General features: G+C 42.5%; 1 protein-coding gene across 1 annotated transcript in view; it reads left to right on the top strand.

Annotated features, from left to right (window-relative positions):
• The window catches only part of ARHGEF10 (Rho guanine nucleotide exchange factor 10), a 108,373-nt gene that overhangs the window by 75,719 nt on the left and 18,553 nt on the right, over positions 1–14,101 (top strand). The window contains exons 23-24 of the mRNA XM_029912254.1: positions 190–332; positions 9,498–9,672. Coding sequence (XP_029768114.1) covers positions 190–332; positions 9,498–9,672 — 318 coding nt within the window. The remainder of the gene's footprint in view (positions 1–189; positions 333–9,497; positions 9,673–14,101) is intronic.

Genomic DNA, 14,101 nt, shown 5'->3' with positions numbered 1-14,101 from the left:
CTTGCTAGTCATATAGTAAGTCTCTGTGTTTGTCTGTTACTGATTTTGTTTTATAAGTGCTAATAGCTCAGTCACTGCTGGGTGAGACATACTGCTTTCCAAACTATTTGTTCTTAAGTGAATTTGAAAATCAAAAATTACATTTTTATTGTGTGTAACATTTCATCTTGCTTCTTTTCTTCTGTAAAGATGGAGCCTGGAATTCAGAACCCCAGAAAGTAGTGAAATTAGGGGTTCTGCCAGTTAGAAGTCTACTCATGATGGAAGATACCATTTGGGCTGCGTCTGGTGGACAAATTTTTATAATCAGTACTGAGACACATACAGTAGAGGTAAATGTTTTTACATGTATTATTTGCGTATTGTGCCATGAAACACAATTATTCTTAATAACAATGGATAGACTTTAAGCATTAAAAATTGGTTCAGATAAGCTGTAAAATCCACTGAATACTCTAAGAAATGTAGTTTTGAGTTGTTTAACTTTGTGTCAGTGAGATTTCACTTTCTCTGCACTTTGAACTTATCTTATATTGGCATTTGTTGCCAATATAAGTTGTATGGATTTTTGGTCTGATTTTTACCCCCCTTAAATTGTCATGTGACTTCTGGAAACTGTAGGGTATTTTGTGTAAGGACTAGCTCTAAAAGCTAGACCCGAGAGAGAGAGAGAGTGCTGGAAATCAGCATGAGTTGTCTACTAATTTGGAGACCAGGACTCTTAGGGTACATATATACAGTAGTTGGGAGGCGTGGTTCCCAGCTTGGGTGGACATATATGTGCTAATGCTAATACTGCTCAAGCTAGAGCACTTAAAATTAGCGGTGTAGCTGCAGCTGTGCAGGTGGTGGCTCGGGCTAACTGCCTGCGTACTATCCCTTAACGAGATGAGATAAGGAGCTTGGCTTGTTTAGTCTAACAAAATGAAGGAGATGGGGAGATATGATTGCTCTCTATAAGTACGTCAGACCGACAAACACCAGGGATGGAGAGGAGTTGTTTTATTTAAGGGCCAATGTTGCCACAAGAACAAATGGATATAAACTGGCCATCAATAAATTTAACCTTGAAATTAGATGAAGGAGTCTAATCATCAGAGGAGTAAAGTTCTGGAACAGCCTCCCAAGGGGAGCAATGGGGGCAAAAAACCTAACTTGTTTTAAGACTGAGCTTAAGTTTATGGAAGGGATGGTATGATGAGAGTGCCTACAATGGCATATGGTCTATCTACGACTGCTGATAGCAAATATCTCCAATGGACAGAGATGGGACATTAGATGGGGAGGGCTGTGAGTTACTACAGAGAATTCTTTCCTAGGTGTCTGACTGGGTGATCTTACCCACATGCTCAGAGTTTAACTGATCACCATATTTTGGGTCAGGAAGGAATTTTTCCCCAGGTCAGCGGGGGGGAGTTCGCTTTCCTCTGCAGCATGGGGCATGGGTCACTTGCTGGTTTGAACAAGAGTAAATGGAAGAGCTGAAGATTTCAGTAACTCAGTCAGAGGTTAGGGATCTATTTCAGGAGTGGGTGGGTGAGGTTTTGTGGCCTGCAACATGCAGTAGGCCAGACGAGATGATCATGATGGTCCCTTCTGGCCTTAAAGTCTTTGAATTTATAAAACACCCTGGATGGCTAGCCCAAGCCACAGCCCTTGCTGCTACGGCACAAATGCTGTCTTTAAGCACTGGCTCAAGCAAAGCTACTGGGCAGACAAACCCTGAAAGACAAGCTTGGTTCCAGGCAACAGTTCTGCTTCTGTGTAGCTAGATGTGGCTTTTTGCCTTGTGGAGACTTCTTAACACACCCATAATCCTCCCTGTTTTCTCTCCTCAGCCACCAGTAAAATCTTCCTGTGTCTGATTGTGGCAGGCCAGTTGAAGCAGTGAATATACTTGGGGGGAGGGGGGAGGGGGGGACTCCCATCACAAGGCTGATTGGCCAAGCACCAATGTGGAGTGATCTCTCCAAGTGATCAGTTCAAATGAGCAACAATAAGTGCAGACTTTTATCTGCCAAAAAGTCCTTGGACACAGTTTCAGCTTTTTTCACATCCTGAGAGCTGTCAAGGGAAAGGAGGGAGTCAGGCAGCATGTTCCTCCATATCTTTCTTCCCTTCTCCCTACTGCTCTTTCCTTGTTGCAGGCTTATATCCCCACACACTCTGGGACCCAGCTGTACACTGCCTCAGTAGGCTCATTAACATTCCTCTCACAGAACTGCTTGGGCCAAATTCTTACATGATTTGCATGTAGCCACACTGACATCAGTGATTTCAGTGGAGTTGCATGTGTGTGACCGGGAGGAGAATTCACTCTAGACTGTTCACTTAAGCTAGCTGTTAGACGGCGGGTAGCCCAGTCCCAAAGTGCTGTTCCTCTTCACAGGTACAGTGGCTAGTGCAGGAGCACTTGGCTGAAGAGGAAAGAAGCTTTCCCGTTTCTTTTACACTCAGAATAGGGAAAGGAATACTGGAGGATGAATTCCAGTGAATCATGCCGAGTTCTGTAGAAACCAGCTCTCTCTTCTTTCAAGACAGATGGAATTTCGAGGGTCCAGGCAGTTATTCAGGATTGCTCTGCCAAAGAGATTTACATCCTGTGCCTGTTCCAGATCTTCCACCACTCTATCAGGGGCATGACTTAGTGGCCTAAACATAGGGGGCTTAAATCCTAACAGGGATAAGTCTTTCCTTCCCCCTGCCAGGAAGATACTTTATGTTCCATGAATTTTACGGCATGGAATTCTTTCAGATGAGAATCTGCGGTGAGAGCCACAGTCTCCTTGCTTGTGTGATTTATTATTAATTTTGTTTCACTGTTGATCATGGTTCTCCTCACTATTGTCTGTTTGGTACGCTTGGTAGCAGGATTCACTGTCAAGGACTTGGGAGGTGATAGTGAGTTTTCTGCTTACTTCTTTCTGTGACCACGGTTGCTGGGATGACTTGTTTGATCTGAGTGAATGCTCCCACTTTTCAATTTTTTTCTACTTTGCCTTTCTTTTAACATGTTTTTTTGCTTGTGTGCATGGCTCCATGTGGTTATGGGAAAGGTGAATTGATGGGAGATTGAGATGAGCTACCTATTAGCAAGAACCTTTATAGGGCATAAGCCCTGGGATATCTGAAGCTCTTAAACAGCTTTGGTAAATCCCCTTGTCTCTTACTGAGACATACCCTGAGTGACCCCCTTCAATGAGAGGGGACATGAAGGAGGAATGAGCATCCTCTACCCAGTAGGAAAGCTTCTGCTTTAGCAGGATAAGGATGAGGCAGCTTGGATGCACTCAGCTGGTATTATCGTTAAAGCATTCCTCCAGGGCAGAGACCAAACTTCCTGGGATAGGAGGCTGTGCATCTGTGCATCACTAGTTCATGTGTAGAAATGATAATGCAAAATCCTCATCCCACACCTCTTCCTGATGAGGCACTGCCTGCCTTTTAGGGATCTTATTTTCATATGTTTCCTCAGCCAGCAATCCATGCCTTTACGGTGTGTGGAACTCCCTCTCCTCTGAAATCTATCTTACTCCACTTCTCCCTGCTTTTTCAAAGCACGCTAAACCTTCATTTCTAATGCTTTTTTTTTTAATGACCGCTGTTGGCCCTTTATATATTTCTGTTGGCTCTCATTCTCTTTTTTCTGTATGGATTGGGCTCCCTCAAATTCATTTTGTTTTTATGTAAATAATATGTTTTAACTGTAATGTTTCAGTGTGGTTTTGAAAATGGCAAAGTGCCCTGAGCCCCTTGGCCAGGGATACTTTGGAAAGCAAGGAATTGCTGTTGCGTAGTATTAAAGATCCCAATACAAATTTTGCCCAAGTGTAGGCGTTTGCCTTTGCCCTTCCTCACTATTTTCCCTCCCACTAATGCAATATTTAGCATTTTGGGTCCTGTTTCCCTACAGACCTCCCACCAAAAGGTGGCAGCATTTCAGTATTGCTGTTGTGTCTAGACTCTGATCCTGTGGTTATCTCTGTGCAAACAGACTCATGCAGGATTGGGGCCTCACTTGTAAAATATCTCAGTATTTTATAGGCTGAAAGTCACTATGTAAACGAAAAATAATCCTATTTTTCAAGCCTTGGCTAATTATAGACAAACTACTTTAGTTTGAAAGATTTAAGTGGAATGATCTGAAATGTGTTAAACAAACAGAAATTTCCTGTGTTTCTGTTGCCTAAATATTGTAATTTTTTTAAAGTAGCAAAAGTCAATCACTATTTCATGAACAAAGAGACCCATTATGTGGAGCTTGCTATGCTTGAGAAACCATGGTTCAGTTCTTGGCACAGTTATTTAGGCCTGGAATCACAACTGAGTTTGCACTGTGCAAGTGGGCAACCTCTGAAAAGAAAGAATTCAACTGTGCAATACACTGTCAAAACAATAGTGGGCCATGTCCGGCTCCAGTGTTGGAAAGAGCGACTGTGGCATCCAAAATGTGTTTTGCAGCTCTGTTGTTGCTATAGAGTTGGAACAAGAGAGTCTGAGGAAAAAAACCTGGGCTTTGAATGGAAGGCGGAGAGGGAATGCGCTTATGAAAACTCAAGAAGGGGAAATGTAAAATGCTAAATTGAGAACTTGTGATTGTTTACATAAAGATTGGGGATAGGTCCGGTTTTGTCACTCAGTAGTTGCCCTGCTTGTTCTATGAACTAAATTCTTTATAGATAAAAATCAACTTCTGTACTTCACATGGGTAATGCAATCAATGTAGATGCCAGCAGCTACTTTCAGTGAAAACATTTATGCACTGGCAAAAAAAATCCACGTTTTTCGTACATTCCTGCTCCTACTCTATATTAGAAGACCATTTGGTTGAGAAGAATGGCTTTTTGTGCATTCCCTATGTGGCTGAGAGCATGGTAAATAGATTTTTTTTTCTAGATGTCTCAGATAACTGTACAAACAGAAGCACACACTATGTGGTAGTTTAATGAATTAGCTGGTAAATATAGATGAATTAGAGACTCCGATGTGAATTGTTTGCAGTTGTGCTAATAGAATCATCTTCCTGCTCACGGTCAGAGCAGAACACTTCAGAAATGGTTCATTTTTAAATTTTGTATCATTAGTTTAATTACCTGCCTGATCCAAAGCCAGAAGTCTAGAAATGAGCTTTGGGCTTTGGATCAGTCCTTAGGAGGATTTATCAATACACATTTGACATCATAATAATTGTGTGTGATACTATAAAGCAAACCATATTATTTTTGAAGCCATGATTGTCATGAAATTTTTACATGTACTATGGATGTATCAGGAAATTCACTCATAAGGATGAGCAGCTTTCCCAGGGGATCTGCCTGCAATGTGACAAATGAATGTCTCCAACTCTTGCTCTATTAGACAAATTATACATTTGTATTTTTAAATTGTGTATCTTATTTAAGGAAAACTGAGATGAGGTAAGATAGAGAGTTTAAGGAATGGGAAAATGTACAATACCGTGCGTCATTAAGTGTCCAGTTTTTCTGTGCTACTTGAGTAAAAATGTCACTGTAAAATAGTAGATATAAATGCATACAGCAGAGATGTTCTCCTTGCCTTCTAGAGTGTGGTCACTAGTAAGGCCAAAAGGTAATACAGTTTGACTCACCAGAATTGAGAATGTGAGCATAACTTAACAGCCAAAGAGACACCTTCTCTATTCATTTACTATAATCTGTGCACTTGAGGAATATTACAATTCCTTAAAAAAATACAAACCTCCCCCCCCCTCAAAACCCACTAAACAGCAAGCATGAAAATAGGAATAATAAGAGAAGATAGACTGTATTCTCCTCTGTTACACTGATGTGGGTCTGGAGTAATTCTGTTGACATAAGTGGCGTTACATTTGTCAGTTATGTTGTCAAGTAATGTGATAGTGACTGAAAGAAAGGATGACCCATTGGTTAGGACACTAGTAGAGGAGTTGGGAGACCCAGTTTCAATTCCCTGTTCTCCCACAGACTTCCTGAGTGACTCTGGGCAAGTCACTTAGACTATCTGTGGCTCAGTTTCCCATCTGTAAAATGGGGATAATAAAACTTCCCTACCTCACAGGGGTGTTAATGAGGATATTTTAAATTGTGAGATGCCTAGATACTATGGTAATGGGGCCCATAAAAGTACCTAAGATGGACTGAGAGAAGAATTTGGGCTGATGTGAGTGATCTTTGAGAAAGGTGTGGATTAGATGCTGACACTAAATGACCAGAATGTAATACTATCTAGTTAAGAACCATAAACAGGGAATATTTATTTTTAAAATGTGAGAATAAAATTGAGTGTCTCTCAGTATTGTGAGACATAGAACAGCTCTATACTCTTAAATCCTTGAGGCTGAATTCATGCAGGGGAGGTATTTGTCATTTATGCATTACAGGGGTTCTTTATCGTATACGAACAGCTCTGTACATTCCAGTAAGCAGCCTGCTGGCACAACATGTAAAAATAGGGTGACCAGATGACAAGAACAAAATATCGGAACACATGGGGGGGCAGCCACAGGCTCACTTCCCCCCCCACACACACATCCCACTGGAGCCATGGGGGAAGGGGGATACAAAGCCTGAGGAAGCCGCGGGCCAGGGGCGCAAGGCCCTGGCTCCGGCTGCATCCCTGCTGCGGGCCAGAGGCACAGGGCCCCGGCTGCATCCCCGCCGCGGGTCGGGGGCTCGTGGCCCCTGCTCCAGCCCTGCTGCAAGCCGCCAGTTGGGGGCGCATGGCCCTGGCCCCCGCCACAAGCACACGGCCTCGGCTCCCGCCCGCAGCCCAGCCGCGGGCACAGGGCCCCAGCCGCAGCCCCGCTGCTTACCTGGGGGATGGTTCCCGCCCACTGGGAAACACCTGGCAGGTTCCTCTGGCTCCTAAGGTCAGCGGCGGCCAGCAGGGTCTCCACTCCACGTGCTGCGCCTGCCACAAGCACTGGCTCCAGCTGCCATTGGCTGGAAGCCGTGGGGGCGGGACTTACTCGGGGGCGTGAGTAGCACGCAGTGCCCCAGGGTCAGGGGCAGCCAGGGGGAGTCTGCACCCTGTCCGCACCCATAGCTCCCATTGGCCGTGATGGAGCCAGTGCTTGTTGTAGGTGCAGCATGCAGACACCCCCCCGGCTGCCCCGTGCCTAAGGGCCGCAGGGTCCTGCAGCCCGCCGTTTCCTGAGAGCCGCCCCAAATAAGTACTGCTGGGACCCGAGGTGAGTGCTCACCAGTGTACTCCTCCAGCCCTGAGCCAAAATATCGGGACAAATGGTGTCCCGACCGTACATCGGTCGGGACACGGGACAAACAACTAAATATCAGGACAGTCCCAATTTTATCAGGATGTCTGGTCACCCTATGTAAAAAACAACAACAATCTGTTACTTCAAAGATGATTCACTTATAATGGTGAAGAGGAAACAAGTTCCAAATGTTATGGCCAAACTTTGCTTTTACTGATTGAAGGGCTTCAGTTACATATAAGAGTTCTCTCTCATACCTTAAAGACAGGACACAGATAGGGTCCTGCCTCATAATGGAAACCTTGCTGGAGCTAGAGGAGAGTTCTTGTAATTGGTCAGAGTGGTTACTTATTTCAGGAGTAATCACTATGTGACTCCTGATTAAAGTGGCCATGCATAATTTGAACAGTAATTATATACTCTAGTAAACAAATTATCTCAGTTAAACTAGCTCTCCTGCATTTTGATCAATTTAAGAGTGACATGGGCTTTCAGCATACTCCTGTGAACACACTGCGCAGGGCCTTGCCTTCAAAGGAAGATGAGAGCACTCACTACTCTGGCAAGAGGCACCCATCATCTTAAAGGACCAGGCTCATAAATTACGAACATTTATAAAGCTCATACCTTAATCAAAAAGAAAGCAATAATACTACATAAGATTTACCTATTAATATATGTAATTGAGCAAGTAATGATGCCTTTAGAGCCTTAAATAATCTACTTTTTAAAGATCAATTTATCCCTAATCTCATTGTCCCTTTTACTGAGTAGAAACAGAATTAAATAAAGACCAGAAAGAAAATCCTTGATATTATTAATAGTATTTTGTCTCTTTGGTAAAGAAACAAAAATGGAGTAATTGAGTTCCCCACTGAACCCTCCCAGTGCTCTAGGATTTTAATCCTGTTTCACCTTCTCCTCCATGTTGGGTGTCTCTAAAGCGGGGAGATTCAGAGTGACTTTTCCGCATAATGAAATGACTGGCAATGTTAAATTTGACCCATCTTAATGTGTCCTTTTGTTCAGATATCCTTATCTGAAGGAGGTCAGAATTTTCTCAGTGACAACAAAACCTACAGGGACATTTTGTTACGTATTTTTTTGATTAGGTGCTAGGTTATGTTATAGCCACCAATCTTACACTAATAAGCTATTCCCTGCTATATATATTTAGGGCCATGAAAGACTGAGGCCATATTTTCAGTGTTGGTGTTTATGTACATCATGATGATATTCAAAACTTAAAATTGTTCTTTCAAAAGAAAGTTAATTGAATGGTTTGTTCAAAGAGAAGTTTAAAATAGGAGAGATTATTCATAGGGACTGTCTTTTAGTTATGTCTTTGTAGAGCACCTAGTGCAGAGGGCCTTAGTTCATGACTAGGGCTCCTAAGCGCATTGGTAATACAAATAAAAATAACTATTAATAATTACAACAATAATGGTTGGATCCCTGGAGAGAGATGCTCATTATGGTCACCATTTGGCAGATTATTAATGCCACTGTGTGAAGTATGAAAGAGATTGAGATGAAGGAATTAGCAAGGGATGTGTGTGGAGACACCTGGGCCCTTCAAAATGACTGGGAGTCTTTTCCCATTTACTGGGTAAAATGGTGGGCAGGCACAGAAACCCAATCCCAAGGGGATTCAAGGCAACTGAAACTACTAGCAGAAAGCAAAATCTCACCCAGGAAAGTTAAAAATGCACCAGAAGTTACTGTGACTGATTTATTCTCACTGCAGTGAAGTTCTATTCTGCCTTCCAAGTGAGTGTTTGTCTGTACATTCCACCCAAACCCAGGCCATGTTTACACTAGGGAGTCTTACAAAATACCCTACTGGTGGGAGCTCTACTGCAGATTTAATTAACATGATGGCGAAAATAAGTCCAGTCTCAGGAGACTTGTCTGTACTTGTGTTCCCATTGGAGCTACGATACAGATATGCAGAATTCCTGTTAAGTAACAACTGTTATCAAATTCTAAATTCCCAGGATGTAATCAGATGAGTGGCTATAAAACTTTAGTGGCGAGAGCTTGGGATTCCCTCCTTAATAGTTATGCAGTTTTTTCCAAAACAAGTGGCAATGAAAACTAACACCATATATGCAGCAGAGTCAGGACTTGCTCTTAGTGGAGCAAAGGGATCAGGCAACCTGGCACTCTACACAGAGAACAAAGGCACATTTCCTACTCTGAGAAGTTCATAAGTACAAATGAATGCTCTGTCATTGGTGCATCTATTATAGATCCTTTGTCTTCTTTGTCTTTTTTATAGCGCCATTTTGAAGCTCATCAAGAAGAAGGGATGGTGATCTCACACATGGCTGTTGCAGGAGTGGGAATCTGGATTGCCTTCACATCTGGATCTACACTCCGCCTGTTCCACACTGAGACACTGAAACACCTCCAGGACATTAACATTGCCACTCCTGTTCACAATATGTTGTCAGGTAACTGCATTCTACACTCATGTTTTTGTTTTGGCTGAGTCACCCCCTTTTTATTCTGCTACAGTATCTCATAGATGTGGACCTGAACTAGAACCCTAGTTTCATACTTTTAACTATATCTAGATGTCAGCTGTGCAGCTTGAGTCTATCTCTCTTGAATAGTTGGGTAGTCTGTATGTCAGATTGTGAGATACTATGAGAGTTAACAGAAAGACAATCTTTAAAGAAACTAAAAAGCAGGATTCATATATTTCAGTTCACTGTCTGCTCTTCAGAGCAGGGTATGCAATTAATTCCCTCCATATCTACCATCCCCATTACAAGACATAGAGAAAATAGTAAATCGCATATAGGAGGCCAGTTGGGGGCTCCAATTTTGTCCTTTTTGTAGTACTGTGGAAGAATAGATTAACAAGATTTGTTGGGAAGAGCCAATTCAGCTTTTGTAAAGGGAAATCATGCCTCACCAATCTATTAGAATTCTTTGAGTGGAACAACAAACATATGGACAAGATTCAGAGTGGTAGCCGTGTTAATCTGTATCAACAAAAAGAATGAGGAGTACTTGTGGCACCTCCTCGTTCTTTTTTTTTTATGGACAACAGTAATCCAGTGGATATAGTGTACTTGGACTTTCAGAAAGCCTTTGACAATGTCCCTCACCAAAGGCTCTTAAGCAAAGTAAACTGTCATGGGACAAGAGGGAAGATCCTCTGTTGGATCAGTAACTGGTTAAAAGACAGGAAACAAAGGGTAGGAATAAAAGGTCAGTTTTCAGAATGGAGAGAAGTAAATAGTGGTGTCCCTCAGGGGTCTGTACTGGGACCAGTCCTGTTCATCATATTCATAAATGATCGGAGGAAAAGGGGTAAGCAGTCAGGTGGCAAAATTTGCAGACGATACAAAACTATTCAAGATAGTTAAGTCCAAAGCAGACTGCAAAGAGTTACAAAGGGATCTCACAAAACAGTGTGATTGGACAACAGAATGGCAGATGAAATTAAATGTCGATAAATGCAAAGTAATTCACATTGGAAAACATAATCCCAAATATACATAAAAATGATGGGGTCTAAATAAGCTATTGCCACTTAAGAAAGAAACCATGGAGTCATTGTGTATAGTTTTCTGAAAACATCTATTCATTGTGCAGCAGCAGTCAAAATAAAACTAGCAGAATGTTAGGAACCATTAAGAAAGAGATATATAATAAGACAGAAAATATCATAATGCCTCTATATAAATCCTTCGTACACCCATACCTTGAATGATGCATGCAGTTCTGGTTACCCCAAAAAAGATATATTAGAATCCGGGATGCTGAGAGCCATTGAAACAAACCCTGTATGTGATGGAAACCACTTCAAGCCAGGGAATGCTGCTGCATCCCCAGCACCCCTAGCTCCACCTATGATTTGAATTGGAAAAGGTATAGAAAGGGACAACAAAAATGATTAGAAGTATGGAGTAGCTTCCATTTGAGGAGATATTAAAAAGACTGGGACTTTTCAGCTTGGATAAGAGACCACTAAGAGAGGATATGCAGCAGTGCAAGTACGGTGGTACGGTACCCCGTACCAGCAAGATATTTATAGCTGGTATGGGGTACTGGAAAGACACTCCTCTGGAGTGGCTGTAACAACCTCAGTCCCGCCCTGCCCCCCTGCCCTTCCATGGAGCTGCGTCTCCTCCGTCCGTACAGCAGCAGCCCCGCCAGAGGACAGGGCTGGGTGGGCGGGGATGGGGGCGGTACAGCCACCAGAGGAGCTGCCAGCGTTCTGCTCCTTTCCCCGCTGTGGTTCCCAGTGACTGTCATAGGCAGGATATCAGGCTAGGACTGTTGGTCTTTTGCAATATCATAGAACTGGAAGGGACCTTTGAGGTTTCTAGTCCAGTCCCCTGCACTTATGGCAATACTAGGTATTATCTAGACCATCCCTGACAGGTGTTTGTCTAACCTGCTCTTAAAAATCTTCAATGATGGAGATTCCACAACCTCCCTAGGCAATTTATTCCAGTGCTTAACCACCCGGACAGTTAGGAAGTTTTTCCTAATGTCCAATCTAAACCTCCCTTGCTGCAATTTAAGCCCATTGCTTCTTGTCCTAGCCTCAGAGGTTAAGAAGAACAATTTTTCTCCCTCCTTCTTGTAACACCCTTTTATGCCCAATGAACAGCTAGGGATTCTCCTGATGTAAGGGAATCCCAGGGTGGCATAAAGCCACTGGCTGCCAGGTGCCTGGCACAGGGGCTGTTACAAATTGGCAGGCTAGCACAGCCCCAAGTCTGCTCAAATATATACCAGGAACAGAACCAGCCCTCACTTGCCCTGGGAATTGAGGGACTACAATGGTGAGTGGCTTACAGACAACTTCGACCCACCACACAGGGTTCCTGTGCTGAGCTTGACTGCACTTGAGAATCAGGATTAATTTTCTTGTTAGAACTGAATAGTTGATAGCACAATAAATTATACTATTACATATATCACTGTACATTCAATCTTTTCCTATAATAGGATATAAATAATAAAATCAATGCTGAAATAGCCCACCTGATAAATTCTCAAAATAGAATAGCTTTGCCCATATTTCAAAAGGGTACATGTAAAAGTATATGTAGTCACATGCACAAGTTACACACAGGCATCCTAATTTGTGTGTGTCCATTGCACTATATCTGGGCCTCGAGTGACTGAAAGCAAAAATGCATTTTTGCATGCATCTCTTTCCAAATTTGGGCAATTAGTTAGAGATTACTTTTCCTAATACTTTTTGGTTATAACTTGATGGTGTCCCACTGCACACCGTGAAATGCAAAAGCAGCATTGCACAGAGAACATCTACTCTTTATTTAATAGGTTGCTAGAATTACAGCTAATCCTTAATCATAATTTCATTAAAGGTAGCTATTCTCTTTTCTTACAATGACATCGGCATCTAATCCTATTCCGAAAATAATTATTTGTAATATAACGATTGTTTTTTTGCTGTAACAATTAAAGTGGCAACCCAGTTTAGTTTTTTTAAAACACACATGTAATTGTTTTACTACAGAAAATGAAAGATTGAAGACCTTACTCCAAATGTTCTTTTGTTTATGTAGGTTTCTTTCTATTACCCTCTGGGATTAAGTTAATGTGTTAAAGCATGTGCTCACATTCACAGCTACCAACAGTAAAGTTTGTAGACAATAGCAAAATCATAGTTTTAAAGCAGAGAATTCATGAGTTAGGAATAAGAAATGTGACCTCTGTATTGACTACAGAAATGCTTCAAAGGGTCTAGGATTCCTGAAAAGAAAAAGGGGAACTGGTTTTGGAAACAGGGTTGGCAATTTAACAGGGAAAAACTAGTTTAGGACAGGGCACTGGTAAATAAACTGGGAAAAATAAAATAATTACCAGAATATACTAGTGACGATTATTGGGAAATATTTTGCAGTTTGATAATAGTTTTTCAGCATATATAATAGTTAAATAATATTGAAAACTGAAATATGAGTCATGATATGTGAAAGTTCCTTGAGAAAATACTGAACTAAAATGTATAGACATTTCGATGTTCAGTATTATATTACATATATTAATATTACGCCTACTGCGGTTTTACTTTTTATTTGTACAACCCTAAATTAATTTCCAAATCTCCAACCTTATGTAATCACAATTTGAATATATAACTACAATGAAGTGTAATGTGGTGTGCACTAATGAAACAGTTTTTAAAATAGAAAATGCCTTGAACTGGAATTGGTAGTTTTTCCCATGGCAGTAAAAAACATGATTTTATCTGATAAAAAACACCTCTGGTATGCATGACATCTCTTTCTGGAAAGTAAGCAGGAGGAGGTTTTGACACAAGGGGTTGGAAGAGACAAGGGGAGTCTTTTGCTGGGAACATGGAAGGAAGCAAAGGGGAGAGACTTACACTTAGGAAGGACAGTGGGAGCCTTGGAAGTGCCAGGAAAAGGAAAAGCAATGGGAAGGAGGGAAACAATTAGAATAGGGTTGCCAACTTTTTATTTGCACAAAACCGAACACTCTAGTCCCGCCCCTACCCTGAGACCATGCCCCGCCCCTTCCTGAGGCCCCACCCCTGCTCACTAAATTCCCCCTCCCTCGATGCCTCACTCTCCCCCACCCTCACTCACTTTTACTGGGCTGGGGGGGAGATTGGGGTATGGGAGGGGGGAAGGGCTCTAACAGGGGTGCGGGCTCCAGGGTGGGGCCAAGGATGAGGGGTTTGAGGTGCAGGAGGGGGCTCCAGGCTGGGGGTTGGGGCCAAGGGATTCGGTGTTTGGGATTGGGAGGGGGCTGTGGGCTGTGGCAGGGGGTTGGGGTGCAGGAGTGGGTACAGGCTCTGGGCTGGGGGTGCAGGCTCTGGGGTGGGCCCGGGGATGAGGGGTTTGGAGTGCAGGAGGGAACTCT

This window comes from Terrapene carolina, unplaced genomic scaffold (assembly GCF_002925995.2).
Source record: "Terrapene carolina triunguis isolate 2854851 unplaced genomic scaffold, T_m_triunguis-2.0 Scaffold42, whole genome shotgun sequence".
Lineage (NCBI taxonomy): Eukaryota > Metazoa > Chordata > Testudines > Emydidae > Terrapene > Terrapene triunguis.
This window is presented reverse-complemented; position numbering and strand designations above follow the sequence as displayed.